Source organism: Galeopterus variegatus, unplaced genomic scaffold (genome assembly GCF_000696425.1).
Source record: "Galeopterus variegatus unplaced genomic scaffold, G_variegatus-3.0.2 Scaffold8472, whole genome shotgun sequence".
Lineage (NCBI taxonomy): Eukaryota > Metazoa > Chordata > Mammalia > Dermoptera > Cynocephalidae > Galeopterus > Galeopterus variegatus.
The window spans coordinates 17638-36089 of NW_007734583.1; the positions used below are offsets into that span (position 1 = coordinate 17638).

Consider the following 18452-nt stretch of genomic DNA (forward strand, 5'->3'; position numbering starts at 1 on the left):
GACAAGAAAAAAAAAAAAAAAAAAAAAAAAAAAAAAAGAATTACTAGCCGCAGATCGTTTTGTTTATATAAAAGCGATCGTTCCGCGCGTGCTCACTGTGTGCCGACTAGGGTTCTAAGTACGTTACGTGGATCAGCTCATGTGAGCCTCACAGTGACCCCTTGAAGGGACGTCGGTTTCATTTTGCAGATGGGAAGCTGAGTCTCAGAGATGCGTAGCAGCCTCTGTACTTCACTCTGCCCTGTCCTGTGACTCTGGTTACAGGTTTTTCTTTCCCTACTAGCCTGTGAGTTTCTTGACGTCGGAGCTGTGTTTTTGGTTCCTAAATATGTGCTCGGTGTGGGGCAGACAGATGACGAATCAGATGTGATCCTCTCAGGAGCTCCTACTGGGGGAGAGAAACCCTTAGACATTATAGTACGAGTGGTAAGAGCTATTCCTCCATTGAACATATTTTATTCAGCACATACTGTGTGCAAAGGGTATGAGGGAACAAGACAGACATAGTTCCTACCCCGGTGGAACTTACAGTGTAGCAGGGAGTTAAACATTAAACAAGTGAATACATTGCACTGCTAAATGTCGTGATAACAGAAGTATAGGATGTTCCAGATATCTAGTGCAGCGAGTCATAACTCAACCTAGAGGATCCAGGAAGTCTTCTTTGTGGAAATGACTTTCTGAAAACCTAAATCAGATCATATCACTGCCCTAATGGAAGCCCTGTGCTCACTGTCCATTGTACCTAGAATAAGTCGAAACTTTTTTTTTTAAAAGATAACCAGTAAGGGGATCTTAACCCTTGACTTGGTGTTGTCAGCACCACGCTTTCCCAAGTGAGCTAACCGGCCACCCCTATATAGGGATCCGAACCCGTGGCCTCGGTGTTATCAGCACCGCACTCTCCCAAGTGAGCCACAGGCCGGCCCATAAATCCAAACTTCTTATCTTGGCCTATACGGTTCTCGTCTGATCACCTCCTCACACACTGCTCCCTCTCCATTTCATTCTAGCCACAGTGTTTTGTTTGTTTGTTTGTTCTGTTTTTCAAACTCACCAAGCTCATTCTCACATTAGCACTCATGCTGCTAACTCTCACTTCTGGCTTCTCAGCATTCAGGTCTCAGCCTAAATGACACCTTCTCAGGGAGTCACACTAACACAAGACCCCATTTCATTTTCTACATGGCACTTATGATCTGAACTGATCGTGGTCATATAGTTGCTTATTATCCACCTCCCCTTTGGAAAATAATTCCATGAAAACAGTCTTGGGCTATCTCATTCAATCACTTTATTCCCTGTGCCTGGCATGTTGTAGGCAGTCAGCAAATATTTGTTAGTTGTTTGAGAACAGATGGAAAATCAATATGATACTTAAAAGCAGAGCCCTGAAGAACATTAGGAGTTAACCAGGTGAGAGGGGACACACACTGGCAAGAAAAACATTCCAGATCAAAGTCAGAACTTGTACAGAGCTAGCACTGAGGCACAGAGGACAAGTGCGAGAAGCTGGAGAAGTGATGGACAAGCCTTACGTGATAGAGGCCTTTATGATAACAGATAATATGTGAATACTTGCTATGTGCCAGGCCCTCACAGCTTCACATCTAGTATCTAATCTCAATAACCCTACAAAATGGAGACTATAGTTGACCCTTGAACAACAGGGTTTGAACTGCACTGGTCCACTTATACGTGGATTATTTTCAATAAATACTGTACAGTACTGTAAATGTATTTTCTTTATGATTTTCTTAACATTTATTTTTTCTACCTTTAGTGTAAGAATACAGTGTATAATACATATAACATAAAATATGTGTTAATCGACTATTTATGTTATTGGTAAGGCTTCCAGTCAATAGCAGACTATTAGTAGTCAAGTTTTGGGGAGTCAAAATTTATATGTGGATTTTTGACTGTGAGGGGAGGGGGGATCAGTACCCTTAATCCCTGAGTTGTTCAAAGGTCAACTGTATTTTTATCCATGTTTTACAGAGGAAAACATTGAGGCCCCAAGAAGTTAACTAACTTGTCAAAGATCTCACAGGTGGCAGAGCCAGAATTCAGACCCAGACAGTGTGGTCTTCAGAGTCTAGACTCCAAACCATGTATAGCTGTGTGTGTCCTAGCTTCATCAAGGGGACTTTACGACAGGCCTTTGTAGTGTTCTAAGTAGAGAAGGGGAGAGGGACAAGAGGACTGGGGACAACAAACAGCCTGAGTCGGCTCTTAGTCATGTGGGGTTGCTTCCAAGAGGTATTGGGATCTGAATGAGTCTTCGAGGATGGGCGACATTAGCCTGAAGAAGGAAGGAGCTTTCCAGCAAAGAGAACTGTAGAGTCCCAAAGGCAGCTCAGCTTTTCAAGAGTTGCCAGTAGTTCATTTTAACTGGAGGTTGAGGGAGGCTCAAAGGAGGGGTTGAGATAAGTTGAGGCAGAGGGGTAGCCTGGTCCCGAGGGAGTTTGGACTTCCTCCTGAGTTCCAGGCAGAGCAGCAGCAGCAATGAGATCATCTGCATCTCTGATGTCCAGTCTTCTCAGTGTCTTGGAATGACAAGCACTAGTGAGCCACGAAGCTCTGAACACATTTATCAAAGTGCCTGAGACTAGATAGGGGGAGTGCTAAGGAGTGATGCCTAGATTATCCTGTAGGAAGGGTAATAGGAGCTACTGAAGTTTTGGCAGAAAGTCACAACTTTGCCTTATTTCCAACCTTTGAAAGTGGTCAAAGTGCTTGAGTAAAGACTTTGTGGAGCCATTAAGCCAGAAAAGGACTCAGTTGTATCTGATGAGTCTTAAAATGTAAAAAGAAAAAAAAAATCGATTTTGTCTTGTTCCAGGAACTTTCATGTTTGTGCAGACTTCTTAGTTTCCACACCATTTATTTTTCTTGTTGATGTAGTATTTCAGATGGTTTTACTGTTGAAAGTTAGGAGGACATTTGCCCTCCAACTATGATCGTGTGTTCTGTAATAATTATGTTTCTTATACTCCCTATCAGCAAAGACTCTTGGAATTGTAACGCCCAGAAAACCTGTCTTATCTGTCAGTGCAAGAAAAATTAAGGACAATGCAGCTGATTGGCATAATTTAATACTGAAATGGGAAACCCTCAATGATGCAGGCTTTACCACTGCAAATAATATTGCCAACCTGAAAATCAGTTTATTGTAAGTACATATAGAGTTCTTCATGCTCTGAACTGTTCATCCTTAATGATTGGGCAGAAGTTTCATGTGAGCCTTTTAGGGTGAGAATTTATCAACATGAATAAATTAAAAAATAAAATATTAAGCAAAAAACGCAAGTGATAAAAGGACTCAGGTGAGTATGAACTGTATATGTACATTTTAACTACAAAATTATACTACGTTGTTCATGGTTACAGCTATATAAAATTATAAAAATAGATTGGAAAGATATGGGCTCAATTCGTGATACTGGTAACTTCTAGGAAGAATGGGTGTTGGGGTGGCAGGTAAATGGGACTTCATACTGTTGCATTTCTTTTTTTAAAAAAAGACAAAGGAGTTATGACAAAACTGTTAGCAGAATTAACTTCAGCCGTGTGGCATCCTTCTAGGGCACAGTGCTGGGTGTACAAAGATGAGTAAGACATACATCATTTCCTAAAAGAGTTCACAATCTAGGAGTATGTTTTTTTATTTTTTTGGTGGCTGGCCTGTATAGGGATCTGAACCCTTGACCTTGGTGTTGCAAGGACATTGTTTTAGTCTGTTTTGTGTTGCCATGCTCTAACCAACTGAGCTAACTGATCAGCCCCCTTAGGAATATGTTTTTTAAACCAAAGGCTGTAACCCTATAGGAAAAGTTCTCTAGAAAAAGGCAAGCTGTAGGATATATATATTTATGCCAGTTCTGATTGGAGGATTTGCTTTATTTTATTTATATATACATATATATGTGTGTGTTTGTTTATTTTAATTTCTCAAAGTTATAATTTAAAAATATACAGGCTAGGGCTGGCCCATGGCTCACTTGGGAGAGTGTGGTGCTGACAACACCAAGTCAAGGGTTAAGATCCTCTTACCGGTCATCTTTAAAAAAAAAAAAAGTATATATATATAGAGCCAAGTGATAAGGCCAGGGAGTTATATACAGGCTAGAATCTTAACTCCCTGGCCTTATCACTTGGCTCTTGCCAACCCACTGTCTTGTGAAATTCCCTCAAACACATCTTGTACTTTCAGCCTCTGCCACCTTTTCCCAGTGGGATCGTGCTCAGCAAGTTCCATGAAGCAATTCTTACCCTTACTATGTAAGGTGCTCTTTGATATTTTAAATCTATTTTCATGTTTAATTTTTTCCTTATATGATGATTGCAACCCCAGTAGATTAATTTCATGCCCCATGAGTCAAAGACTTCAGTTTAAGAAATACATTTTTAGACTCTGAACTCCTTGAGGAAATGATCCATGTCTTATTCATCTCTGTACACCCAGAACTATGCCCTTGGCCACAGATGCCACACAGCCGAATTTAATTGACTTACTCTAGTGTAAAATTGAGTGACCAATGGACATATTTATTGTATAATATAAATAATAACTAAATTTGTATTATAATGATATGAAAAAACAATGCTTATGCAAAATGCCTGATGTCATTATGTGGATATTGAGTTATCTAGGATTTATTATAACAAAATGAAGTGAGCTTAAAGAGTATATTTTGTACCCATTATTTTCTGTTTTGTCCAGGAATAAAGACAAGATAGAATTAGAGAACAGCAGCCCAGCAGCTTCCAATGAAAATGAAGAAAAGATGTATCCGGAATATAATAAGGAACTCGAGACACTGTGTGAGGAATTGCGGGCCACCTTGGAAGCGTTGGTAAGAACTAAATGTGCTGGCCACCTGTGGTCATTGTCACTGAATCCGAGGGATGTTCTTGGAGTTAGCTTGACCACTGGCAGTTGCGACACTGTTGGAAATTCCTTCCTTGTCCTCAGCCTCCTCTGAACCTCTCTGCCTCTACCTACCCCACAAATCTTTTTTTTTTTTTTTTTCCTTTTTGTCTTTTTTCGTGTCCGGCAATGGATCACAACCCTCAGTGTCGCGCCCGTACCGGACCGGGACCGGCAACGGGATCGCAACCCTCGGTACTGCGCCTGCACCTCGCCCAGCCAGTGAGTGGGAACCAACCAGTCTGTATGTGGGATCCGAACCCTCGGCGGGAGTGCCGCCGCGCTCCCAAGCGGCGCACTGTAGCAGTGCGCCACCGGGCCGGCCCTACCCCACAAATCTTTTTTTTTTTTTTTCCTTTTTGTCTTTTTTCGTGTCCGGCAATGGATCACAACCCTCAGTGTCGCGCCCGTACCGGACCGGGACCGGCAACGGGATCGCAACCCTCGGTACTGCGCCTGCCCCTCGCCCAGCCAGTGAGCGGGAACCAGTCTGTATGTGGGATCCGAACCCTCGGCGGGAGTGCCGCCGCGCTCCCAAGCGGCGCACTGTAGCAGTGCGCCACCGGGCCGGCCCTACCCCACAAATCTTGATGTTCCTAAGATGTTGTCCCAGACAGTCACTCTTCCTATCCTGTATGTTGTCAGGGGCCATTTCACCCACTTCCTGGGCTCCACATGGTAAATATTTTAGGGTTTGTGGGCCAGTTTCCATTGCAACTAAACTCCATCATGTAGGGCTAAAGCAGCCACAGACAATACATACGTGAATGGACGTGGCTGTGTTCCAGTAAAACTTTATTTATGGACACTGAAATTTGAATTTCATTTGTCACAAAATATTATTCTGAGTTTTTTTTCCAACCATTTAAAAATGTAAAAACCATTCTTAGCTTGCAGGTCATACAAAAATAGGGTATGGGCCAGATTTGGCCTATGAGCGTAGTTTCCCCACCCTTAATATAGCACATAAGAGACTAAAATGTTTGTTTAATGAACTAATGACCAAATTTCAATACCCACCATACTGGCCACCAAATGTGGGTATAACAGCACCTCATCCCTTTGCCAAGCACAGGATTTAAGGTTTTGTACATATTTGAACTTGGATAACTAAAGCTTACCCACAAACATATAAAATCTTTATATTTTAACCTTTTTCTGATGGAAATGTTTATAATGCTTTACATGCTTCCTTGCCTTTTTAAACAGAAATATGCTGAAACATAGTTGTATTTCTTCAAGTTACCACTTCCTCAAATTTGGGAGTCTACCTATTATAAGTTAGACTATAGGTTTAAAAGAACATTTCAAGAAAGAAACACTACTCTTATTAAATGTCGTACCAATTGTGTGGTTTCAGAAAAACTAAAATGAGAAAAAGACGCATTAAGACATTTTTGTAATTTAGCCTTTTCTTTATGATTGAAATACAGTACTGACTTCAGGACTTTTGAGGTTTATGTCCTTTTTCTTTTTTCTTTTTTTTTTTAGCTGATTGCGTGCTCATGGTAGGCTAAGTTCCCGAGATCATTAGACAAAGCCTGTGTGTATTTTTATTATTTATTTATTTATTTTGGCAGCTGGCCTGTAGAGGGATCTGAACCCTTGACCTTGGTGTTATAACACCATGCTCTAACCAACTGAGCTGTGTGCTTTTTTAATTAGTAGACTTCATTTTTTAGGACAGTTTCATCTTTACAGAAAAGTTGAGCAGATAGTAGAGTTCCCATAAACTGTCCTCACCCCACACCCAGTCTCATACGTTTGTACAGTACATATGTTACAATTAGTGAACCAAGATTGATATGTCGTTATTAACTAGACACTGTAGTTTATTCAGATTTCCCCAGTTTTTTTCTTAATGTCCTCTTTCTGTCCCAGGATCCCATCCAAGACACCACATGACAGTTAGTTGCCATGTCTCCTTAGGCTCCTCTTGGCTGTGACACTCAGACTTTGGCAGTGTTGAGGAATGCTGGTCAGATCAGGTATTTTGTCCTGGTCAGGCAGAATGTCCCTCAGTTGGGATTTTTTTTTTTGATATTTTCCTCATGATTAGACTGGGGTTGTGGATTTTGAGGAGAAAGACCACAGAGGTAAAGTGCCTTGTCATGTCACACAGACACTGTCATCATGACTTTCACTGTTGATGTTGACATCGATCACCTGAATGAGACGGTGTTTGTCAGGTTTCTCCATTGTAAAGTGGCTCTTTCTCCCCCTTTCATACTGTCCTCCTTGAAAGGAAGTCACTAGGCACAGCCCACACTTAAGGGTGGAGAATCTATATAAATTATTTGGAATTCTTTTTTTTTTTTGGCAGCTGCTCAGTCCGGAGCTCCAAACCCATGACTTTGTTGTTACAAGGCTGCGCGCTAACCAACTGAGCTAGCCAGACAGCCCATTTGGAATTCTAATGCATGGGAGATTTGTCTCTTCTCCCCCATTTGTTAATTTTTCAATCATTCATTTATAGCAGACTGGACTCTTGGATATTTATTTTATACTTTGGGTTATAATCTAGATCTACTTTATTTTATTTATTTATTTTTTGTGACCAGTAAGTGGATCGTAACCCTTGGCTTGGTGTCGCCCGCACTGCGCTCAGCCAGTGAGTGCACCAGCCATCCTTATGTAGGATCCAAACCTGCGGCCTCGGTGCTCCCAGCGCCACACTCTCCTGAGTGAGCCACGGGGTCGGCCCTAGATCTACTTTATTTTGTTGCTCAAATTATTCCCACTTTGACCATTGGGAGTTCAGTTGGCTCCTCTGTCCCTTTGACGTACTCTTCATTGTAAGATTGTGATTTTGGGTTTTTTGAATACTTCCTTAATTTCTGGCACTAAAGGATGCTCCAGATTCACCTTGGGTATTTCCTGCCTTAGGCCTAGAATCAGGCATTTCTTCAAGGAGCCCTGATTCCTTTTATTGAAGAATCCAGTTAGAAACCAAGATCTGCATGCTAGCCGTCAGGTTAGAAGTGCTCTGCTCCAGGGGCTAGGTTCTGTACCTGTGCCTCTGCCACACTGCTTGTGCCAATAAACTCCTAGCCTGGGGGAAAAAAAGAAGTTCTCTGTTCCAGTGAATTTACTCTATTTTAAAGTGGTTTGGAACTAAGTTCTCATTCTACATTCACAACCAAAAGTTGGTGTTGTAAAGATATTAATATTATTTTTCCTATTTTCCTCTAGCCTTTAGAAAGAATGGTTTCCCAGACTTGGCTTTAAGTGTCTTTAACAAATTTGATCTTGCTTGGGTGTTCAATGCAGCCCTTCCCCTAAGTCGGACTGACATTTCATGGTGTGGTCTATGTTAGCTGTGGGAGGAGACCACCACTGTGGAAATATAAGTGTGGGCTGCTGTGCACACGCGTTCATTTCAGGGCTGAACACACATACATAACCTTGTTTATTGATGGCTGAGCTACAGAACTGAGCCTCCAGGATTTTCCTTGCTCTCCTGATCTTTATAAACTTTTCTTAGAATTAGGTGGTATGATATTATGATATGTATATTTTGGTTTCATCCATGGTTCTTGGCTTGTTCTAAACTTTCCCCCACCTTTCGGTCTTGGAACTGGCCATAAAGAAATTCTCTGACCTAACTTACGTGATTGTAGGCCGTAAGTATCCTGTTCCAGAAGGGGTCCTTCCTCATACCCGGGACGAAGAAATGCCACACAGAGAGGCAGAGAAGAACCTGAACACACAGGCCTTGCTGAGTTTCCCCAGCCAGGCTGTTAGTGTCAGAGCAGACCCTTTTTGTCCAGTCACATTTCTACATGGTTGTCCGTGCTTCAGTCATGCCTACGTAATGAAGCTTCCATAAAAACCCAAGAGCACATGGTTCGGGGAGCTTCTGGATAGGTACACATGTGGTCGTTCCTGGAGGGTGGCGCCCAGGGAGGGCATGGAAGCTCCATGCCCCTTCCCCCAAGCCTCTCCCTATGCATCTCTTCATTTGTATCCTTTGTAGTATCCTTTATGATAAATGGGTAAATGTAAGTGTTCCCCTGAGTTCTGTGAGCTGCTCAGCAAATCAGTCGAATCCAAGGAGGGGGTTATTGGAACCCTGATTTAAAGCTGGTTGGTAGAAGCACAGGTAAAATAATCTGGGGCTTGCATATGGCATCTGAAGTGGGGAGCAGTGTTGGGGACCAAGCCCTCAGCCTGAGGAATCTGACACTGTCTTCAGGTAGATAGTGTCAGAATTGAATTGAATTAGAGGACACCCAGCTGGTGTCTACTGCAGAACTGCTGGCTTGCTTGCTAGTAGGGAGAAATCCTCACATATCTGGCATCAGAAGTGTGTTGTGAACGTATAGTGGGGGAAACTGAGTGTATTTTCTCCAGTCAGGTGGCAACAGGAAGCTGCTGCAGCATGCAAAGGACAGAGCAGAGGACTGGGTGTCAAAAGACTGGGGGTCAGAAGGCATGGTGTCAAGTTCTGGCCTCATCCTTCCCGAGCTCAACCTTGAGCAATTTCCCCAGCTGTAAAACGGAAATGAGTCCTGCCTCTTGGGGTTGGGCCAAGTGAAATATCGAACCTAAAAAGATTTGAGAAAGGAGTAGAGTCCCTTAAAAATTAATGTTAGCTAAATTTAGTGCGTGCCACTTCAGATGTCATCAGAGGGTGGTTGGAAGGATCAAGGGCAAAGAATTAAGATTTTTATGATGTATATACCTTTTCTTATCCTCTCCCACGTACATAAAGTTAACTATTCTTAGGAGTTAGAAATTTTATCTTACTAGACCTATGCCAGTTAAATCTGAAATCCTAGTTACTTCACTCACTTATTTTAAACAAACCCTTATATAACTCCAACAAGATGCTTCACAAATACTAACACACTGAATCCTCCTCGCCACCCTGTGAAAGTCAGCACTTCATTAGACCCACTCTGTGCTGCCTCGTGTGCACAGTGGGGCTGGGGACAGTGTTAGGAGGCACCGTCAGTGTCACGCTGTCATCATTTCCTTCCCGTGTGAGGTGTGAAGGGCTGCCTTTTACTATCACCATTTTATAAATGAGGAAACCAAGGCTCAAAGAGGTTTCAGGAAGCTCAAAGGCAGTTAATAAAAGAGAGTCAGAAATGAGTTCATTTAATGCCTTTTCTCCTATCTTTCATTCCATAAAAGCAGCAAGAGCCTGCCTCGGGACTCATCCAGGTCTTTGGAGTGAAAATAATCAGTGCTGTTCAGAAATCTTAGTGAAGTAGGACTCAGCAAGCTTTATCTTCTCCAGGACTGGAAATCTGGAGTTTATTACCTAAGTAATCCAAATTAATGAAATCATGACAACTGTCTGCCTCCATCTCCCTGGAAATTTGCTGTACATGGAGTTAACAATGTTTAGTTATTGGAATTTTAGTCCCAACAGACTTATACTTCTTAGCTTTGAAATTTTATAGTTATTGAATCTGAGACTGGAGATTTCAAATAATGTTCTCATATACCAAATTAATATCTTTTCAGACCAAAATACAGGTGAAAATGGAAAAGCTGTCTTCAACTACCAAGGGAATTTGTGAACTAGAAAATTACCATTATGGGGAGGAGAGTAAACGACCCCCTCTGTTTCACACGTGGCCCACAACCCATTTCTGTAAGTAGTTCTTTCTGAGTTGATTTCCAGGAGGGTAGTGGTTATAAGAGCATTTAGTATCATTTAGATCTGGTACTTGAAGAAGCCGGCAATGCCTTGAAATTCAACACAAGAGGATCATGGGGAGGAAAGTAGACAGGATTTTAAAATGAGCATTTCTTCTTGGCTTTAATTAGCTAATCATCAGCAGAGACTATTAAACATAATTAGAGACCCATGAAGCAAGTTGCCATTATTAGCCCTTTAAAACAATGGGTAGAATGAATTCCACCTCCTCTGTGGAGGCTATATATATATATTTTCTTCTTTCTTTTTTTTTTTTTAATGAAGAAAGGTTTTTTTTTTTTTTATTGAAACATAGTTGATTGTACATATCTGTGGGGTACAGCATTGAAAATCAGTACCTGTGAGTAATATCTGATGCTCAAATCAGAGTAATTAACACATTCAACTTTACACAATGTAATCATTTTTGTGACCCTTTAGCAATTTCTCACAAACCTCTGTTTTGTTTTGGCACTGGCCAGTACAAGGATCCACGCCAGTGACCTTGGTATTATAAGGCTGCGCTCTAACCAACTGAGGTAACCAGCCAGCCCTCCTGTTTTAATTAAAAAATAAATTGAGGTCACTGCACCCAAACTCATGGTTAGTACGGGGGTCTGAACCCTTGACCTTGGTGTTACCAGCACCACACTCTAACCAAATGAGCTAACCAGCCAGCCCTGACATTGCTTTTTAAATAAGGGAGAAAAGGGTAAAATCACCTAGTATAATGTGTTATTGAAATATTGTCAGTTTGAGCACAGTGTTATAATACCAAGGTCAATGTTTCAGATCCCTGTACCGGCCAGCTACCCAAGGAAAAAGAAAAAAGGAAATGTTGTCAGTTTGAAGTGAATCTCCTATTTATAATCATTGCAGGTCACTTAAGGGTTAGGTAGAAAGGTTATGCTTTTTTTGTGATTTCATGCTATTGACCACGTTATCTAATTGTACTAATCTACACCGCTCAGAGTGATAAACATCCCTCTGGTATTTTCATCTCAGTGTTGTTGCTGATTCTGGTTTTTAACAAGGAGCTTTTAAAAGTGTGGTTCATCTGAGTCAAGAGAACTTCCTTGAATTACTACTGTTAAGGGGAGACTTGCGTTCGTTTCAGATGAGGTTTCCCAGAAACTCTCTGACATGTACAGGAAGGAGCTCCTCCTGAAGCGCACTGTGGTTGAAGAGCTGGCACACACTGTGGACCACGACCTCATTCTGAGCTACTTGTCAATGTGGCTGCACCAGCCCTACCTGGAGAGTGACAGCCAGCTGCATCTGGAAAGCATGCTGCTCGAAACAGGCCACCGAGCACTGTGACCTCCCCAAACAGCTTCTCGTGAGCTCCACCTCCAGGCTCCAGGCACTGGCTTCTCCCGTCTCTCCTAGGTGGACAGTCCCCTGAGTAGGATCCAGTGCCATGCCCAAGGATTAGACCCTTTGCTGTGGCATGGCCACCCACCATCCTTCTTAGGGTCTTCCAGGCTGGATCATTTCACCAGGACATGCTAGGCCCAATAAAGCAGCTTTCATGGCATTCTTCTGACACGAATCCTATAGTCCAGCAATATTTGCAAGCATTTCCATGGTTAATGTATTATGCTAGAATAACAAAAGGTAACAGCGATGAAACAGACTGAAGAGGCTGGCCAAAACCGAGGGTGTGGGGAGAATGCTCAGGTACCACATCTCCTTGCAACTGTTCTTTTCTGTTGTATCACTTGTTATATGGTTTCTTCATTTGTGTTTGCCTTTTTAATAAATTCTCTGATCCCAAACTATATACGTAGTGATATTTAATAAATAATAGTTTTTGTTTTTTTTTCCTTTTTGTCTTTTTTACTGACCGGTAACGGGATCGCAACCCTCGGTGTCGCGCCCGTACTGGGGACCAGCAACGGGATCGCAACCCTCCGTGTTGCGCCTGCACCGCGCTCAGCCAGTGAGCGGGAACCAGTCTCCACATGGGATCCGAACCCTCGGCGGGAGCACCGCTGCACTCCCAAGTGGCGCACTCTCCAGTGCGCCACCGGGCGGCCCTAAATAATAGTTTTTAATTGTGTCATTTTAGCCTTTGGTATGTTTAACTATTAAAGTACTATTTAGATAAGTTTATCAAGACTGTTAACATTAATTCACTATTAAAGAACTTACATGTGTCGAATTTATAGCCAGGAGGACTTCAGAAAACTATTATTACTAACTCCTGCTCCATTTTTTTTACAGATGAGAAAACAGGCCCAGAGGCAGGCATGTGGTTGTCCAAGTTTATGAGCTAGTAAATGACAGTCCCCAGATTTGCTTTCTTTTCGTCCATCCTGATTTACTGAGACTGTAGGTGTAGCCCCCAGCCTCTATTTTCTTTTTATTCATTTTTTTGCCAAGCACTTACATGCTCAGCCCTGTGCTCAGAACTAGAGCTCAAAAACAAATCAGATATAAAATCTTCTAAAGAGACTTCTGGACCAGGAAGGACAACAGACTTATAGTACAACACATGCAGTAGTGTCACGTTGATATCACACAATAACCTGGGGGGTTTCAATCCTGCCATTGCTCCCCAGAAAAAGAAGTCTAAGAAACCTCATGCTATGTGATAGAGTGTAGCCCTATAAAACTGAAGTTCTAGGTTCCTACAAACAAGGGCTTCCCAGAGAAATGAAGAATTTGCCAAAAATAAGACTGTATATTACAGGGATGGATGAGGGTACTTTAAAAAGTTTCTGGGATTCTTAACGTCATTCATGGCCAATAATGAGAAGAAAAAAATTTTTTTTAAGTTTGTGGAAAAATGGGGCTGGCCCGTGGCTCACTCAGGAGAGTGTGGTGCTGATAACACCAAGGCCACGGGTTCAGATCCTATATAGGGATGGCCGGTTGGCTCACTGGCTGAGTGTGGTGCTGACAACACCAAACCAAGGGTTGAGATCCCCTTACCGGTCGTCTTTAAAAAAAAAAAAAAAAGTTTGTGGAAAAATAGAATTGAAGATAATACAAATCTTTCCATGAACCTTTTGAAGTACCCTTGTATCTTGAGAGAAAGTTAGGATTTCTCACTGTGCAAACTAACATATCAAAAGCATTTATCTATTTATTTTTGAAATTTATTTTATTTATTAATATTTTTTTACATTCTAAGATGTGGAGCAGTTGCAGGGGGAGAGGGAGAGGGAAAGGGGGAGGGAAATAGGGTGGGAGGAAGAGGAAGAAGGGAGCGCATGGTCTAGGCCCGTGGCACCCCCCTCATTCCAGCAGGGTAGACCAGGGTGCTCCTAGCGGTGGCTTGGTTGTTGCTAGGCTGGATACAGATGTCAGGGGGTTGTGGCTGAAGCCCTTGGCACCCCACCACCCCAGCTTGGGAGCCCAGGGTATTTCTGGTGGCAGCTAGGTGGTTGTTGCTGGGCTGGTTGCAGATGTGGGGGGGCATGGCTGAGGCCCTTGGCCCTCCCCCCCTCCCCAGCTTGGGAGCTCAGAGGGCTTCCAATCCTTCTAGGTTTTATAGGTGTTTTTTGGAGGTATTAGACCTTTACTGGTGAATATCAGAACTTTGTCACTGATCTGTGGATATATTTTGTTTTTTTCTTTCAGTTCTGTGTTGGATTATTAGCTGCCCCCACCACTTAAACTCTGCACTGGAACTAATTTCTTGTCCTTTGCTTACTTCCAAAATGGGGGAACTTCCTGTGGGGATCAGTACTTGAGCCCTGTGGTTGAACTAAATTGCTGTTTTGCTGCTGCTTCTCTGGGGAAGGCTTTTTTGCAGCTCAGGTTTTAACTGTTGACCTTGTAAGCACTTCTGGGTCTCGTGAGGTCTGGTGCACCTGGGTTGTGTGTAAACTCTAGTCTGGGCCTCAGTCTCTTCAGCAGACTGCACCCCCTACAGTTCTATATTCCTGACCAGTCTACACTGAGGGGATCAGCTGTCCATGCTGTGCCCCAGTGGCCCATTTCCACCACCACCCACACTCCAAACACTTCCCATGGGACGGGCCATGTGCTGATCCCTTGAAATGACTCACTGGCCTCTGAGTGGCTCCTTTTTTCAGTTGTCTGTGGCTCCTTGCTCCTGTGTGGGTCTACGTGAACCCTGTTAATGGTCTACTGGCCTGGAGGACACCAAGGCCCTCTTCTCCCCTGCCACCTCCAAGCAACTTCACAGGATAGGCACAGCAGCGGCTTTTGCCAGCTCTTGCTCCACGCACTCACCAGCTCCAGCCTTGAAGCAGCTGGGGCTTGAAATGCTGGGAGCGGTCCTTTCCCTCATTGTGGCTTTTCCTGCCTTCATGAACTCCGTATGTCTCTCCTCCTCTTCTCCTGAGCTCTAGAGGCCCCTGCTTGGTTGTCATTACTTTTTAATAGCTGTAAATTTGTTGATTTGTGGGAGAGAGTGATGCTGGGGACAGTCTATTCCACCATCTTGACTGGAAGCCCAAAAGCATTTAACGGTAATGTTTCTTAGGATTTCTCTTCCCTCTGCCTTTGCTGCATTTATTAAAAGCTAACCATCATAAAAGTAGACAACCAGACGTCCTGTAGTCTGGAAACCTCATGGTGAGCATTTGTCGGGAATGGTGTTGTTCCGCTATGGTCTCCCTGCTCACTTAAGCAGCAGGCTGCTGGAATCAGAACAGAGGCAGATGGGCAGGACAGGGCCCAGGAAGCTGCACTCACCAGCTGCCCACCTGGGCGCCTGAGGCCCACTGGCCGGCTGTCAGGTTTGTGTTTGGGGGGCGGGGGGGTACTTAACGAATAAATACTCCTCTGGGCAGGCCAGTTAGCTCGGTTGGTTAGATCACGGTGTTATAACATCAAGGTCAAGGGTTTGGAGCCCTGTACCGGCCAGCCACGCCCCCTCACAAAAAAAGAATAAACACTCTTCAGAGGGGACACTGAAGGATTTAGTACCACAAACAGGCCTTCTAGGACATCTCATGTGTTCTGGATGACGCACTCCCTGGACACCTGTCAGCAAGTTACTCAGGAGAACTAATGGGAAGGATCAATACTGCTAAGGACAAACAAAAGTAAAAGATTTAAGTGAAGAACAAAAATAATGACTCTGCAGAGCAGTTTCTGTCTGGAAGGAACAATGAAGTAGGCAGAGGTGAATATGGGCCTTCTAGTTAAACAGTGCGTGGATCTCGCGGTTATGTCCTCTACCTCTAGGACTCTGCCAACTGACAGTAAAAAAATCTTAAAAGGTAGAAATCCACAAAAACAGAGCAGGACTGGGGGAAGGGTTTTCATGATAAGCTTATTTTTTAAAAACTAAGAATATATATAACTCCAGGAAACTCAAAATCACAGTGTACCACACACAGCTCACCTGGCAACAGCATTTGCATGCCATAATAATGTGACCCCAACTGTTGATCAGACCAACCTAAGCAGCCATTGCTGCTGTTCACCAGGCATTCCTGGTGTCCTGCCTTCCAGGCCCATGGAAAGCCTTCACTTCCAATTCCCTTGTGGTTGCGTGAGACCATGTGGCTAGTTCTGACCACTGAGTTGTGAGAAGAGCATTTCCCAGTGGGTTTGAACTCTCCTGGAGCTCTCTTCCTCTGGCATGGCCCCCACTGGTGTTTTGAGATGTGGCTGCCTTGGCCGACTGTGTTCCCCAGCCTGGCCGTGATAAGCCGGGCCCTCCCACCAACCTGTGAGGGACTTGTTGCATGAGCAAGAAACTGATGCACCTTCGTTGTTTTGACCTGCTGAGGACTTAGAGCTGCTACTACAGCCTCTCAACTGACCCACGACCATTTTAACCATACTGGGAGATGCGGTCTGGCAGACTGCAGGTTGTCCTGTACTGCTGCTTCGTCTCATTTTAGTTTTAGCTGACATGTGGCTGCCAGCTTACAAGTAGATTCTGAAATCTACTTTCAGTCTACTTTGCAGTCAGGTGTAGCCACATGACTAATGAGATGTGAGCCAAGGCCGTGTGTGCAACTTCTAGATCATGGCCCTTCAGTCATGTGTGCTCCTCCTGCCCTCTCACCTCCTGGGGGATGGAGCAGACACGTGAGGGCGGTGAACCTTCTTCAGCTCTGGGGATAAGGGCCACCCTAGGGGGTGAGGAAGCAACCTGGGCCTGGAACATCTCCACGGCAAAGCCACCTGACTTCCCGAATGCCTGCCGGCTCATGCTTTTACTTGAGAGAGAAATAAAGTTCTGATTTAAGTCACCGTTATCCCTGTTACCTCTAAGCAGCCAGCTGACATCCTAGTAAGAGGGAGGAAGGGAAATGTGCCCATGGGTGGCAGTGATGGCAACAGGGGTAGCATGGAATGTGTTATGGAATAAGTCAATAAATGATGCCTGAAACCGAAAAACCAAGAAGTGACAGTAAGCTTGATTTAGTGATGTAGACAGAAATGCCAAGAGACAGCTTAAAAGCCTTGAAGGTGGTTACCTCAAGGAGAGGAAGGGGACGGGCTGCTCTCTTTTGTAAAACAAGTCTTAGAGAATTGACACTTAAAACTACATGCATGTATGATTTTGTTAAAAATAAAATCAAGCAGCAAAAAAGTAAACTAAGGGCCAGCCCGGTGGCGCACTCGGTAGAGTGCAGCACTTGGGAGTGCAGCAGCGCTCCCGCCGAGGGTTCGGATCCCATATAGAGACCGGCCCGCTCACTGGTTGAGCATGGTGCGGGCACAACACCGAGGGTTGCGATCCCGTTGCCGGTCGCGGTACGGGCACGACACTGAGGGTTGCGATCCCGTTACCGGTCACGAAAAAAGACAAAAAGGAAAAAAAAAAAAAAGTAAACTAAGCAAATGGGGGGGGGAAGCAATTATTTCTAGAAAAAATAAAAGCTTACAAGAAAGAAAAAGTCATCATAGCACACCAATAAGGCTCAGCAATGTAAGCATTCAATATGGACTTAATAACAATTTGTGAATTAACTATAACAGAAGTGAGGGTCAGGGAGGCACAGGAGCCACATGCTCAGATCTCACAACAGTTAGTTCACTGATAGCACCTAATATGAATAAATCAAGAGAGTCGCAATCCAGACATAATTCGGAACCCGGAGGTAAGTAACTAGGAAGGAAGAAAGCAGGTGCTCTGGCTGAGGGGACTGCAGGAATAGAGGGCTGAGGTTGGGGCCTGCCGTTGCTCATCACAGGCCCTGTAGCAGTATTTGATGTTTTAAACTATGTGCATGCCATACTTGGCTGAAAATAAAAATTTATTTTAAAAAACGTGCCTTGCAGTATATGCATGTATTGAAATAACATACTGTACCCCCCCAAAATAAATATAAATAAAATTGAAAAAAGAAAAAGAAAAAAGTGCCTAAGAGGGCATGAAAGATCCACTCTCCCGTGGTCCCTTTCTGTCCCCACTCCCACGACCACTTGGTAGGTGCCGGGGCTGCAGTGCCATGGGTGCCCCACCAGGCTGCAGGCCCGTCGTGCTTTCCAGGGAATGCAGAAAAAAAGAGAATTTTCTTTCATCACATTTGGTAACAATTAACAATGACTGGGCATGGACTAGGTGCTAGGTACCATGATAAATGCTGACAACACATGTCCTCATCAAAGCCCCACACTGGCCACCCTGTGGGAGTCACTCAGGTGGTGCTTGTCCCTGGGTCTGTGCTCTAAAATCTCTTTGCTCCTGCTCCTAATCTGAGTATTTTAAATTATAAGTACTATGAATACAAAACAAAGGTCCTTATGAGAAAAGGAAATTTCCATTTATTTTATATGTAATAAGGTTCTGTCTATTAATGGAGTGTGGCGATATAGCTGAGCTGTGTATCTGACTCTGTATTTGGGGACTCTGTGAAGGCTCACCAGTAGATAAGGCACAGGACTCCCCATGAGTCCTGCTCACTGCTGTCTGTTCCACACCTGGCA

The 18452-nt window shown here is 43.7% G+C and overlaps 1 protein-coding gene across 1 annotated transcript in view; it reads left to right on the forward strand.

Annotated features, from left to right (window-relative positions):
• The window catches only part of CINP (cyclin-dependent kinase 2 interacting protein), a 13436-nt gene extending 1035 nt beyond the window's left edge, over positions 1 to 12401 (forward strand). Inside the window, exons 2-5 of the mRNA XM_008592920.1 lie at positions 3007 to 3175; positions 4727 to 4859; positions 10409 to 10538; positions 11701 to 12401. Coding sequence (XP_008591142.1) covers positions 3007 to 3175; positions 4727 to 4859; positions 10409 to 10538; positions 11701 to 11903 — 635 coding nt within the window. The 3' untranslated portion in view covers positions 11904 to 12401. The remainder of the gene's footprint in view (positions 1 to 3006; positions 3176 to 4726; positions 4860 to 10408; positions 10539 to 11700) is intronic.
• Positions 12402 to 18452: the final 6051 nt, after the last annotated feature.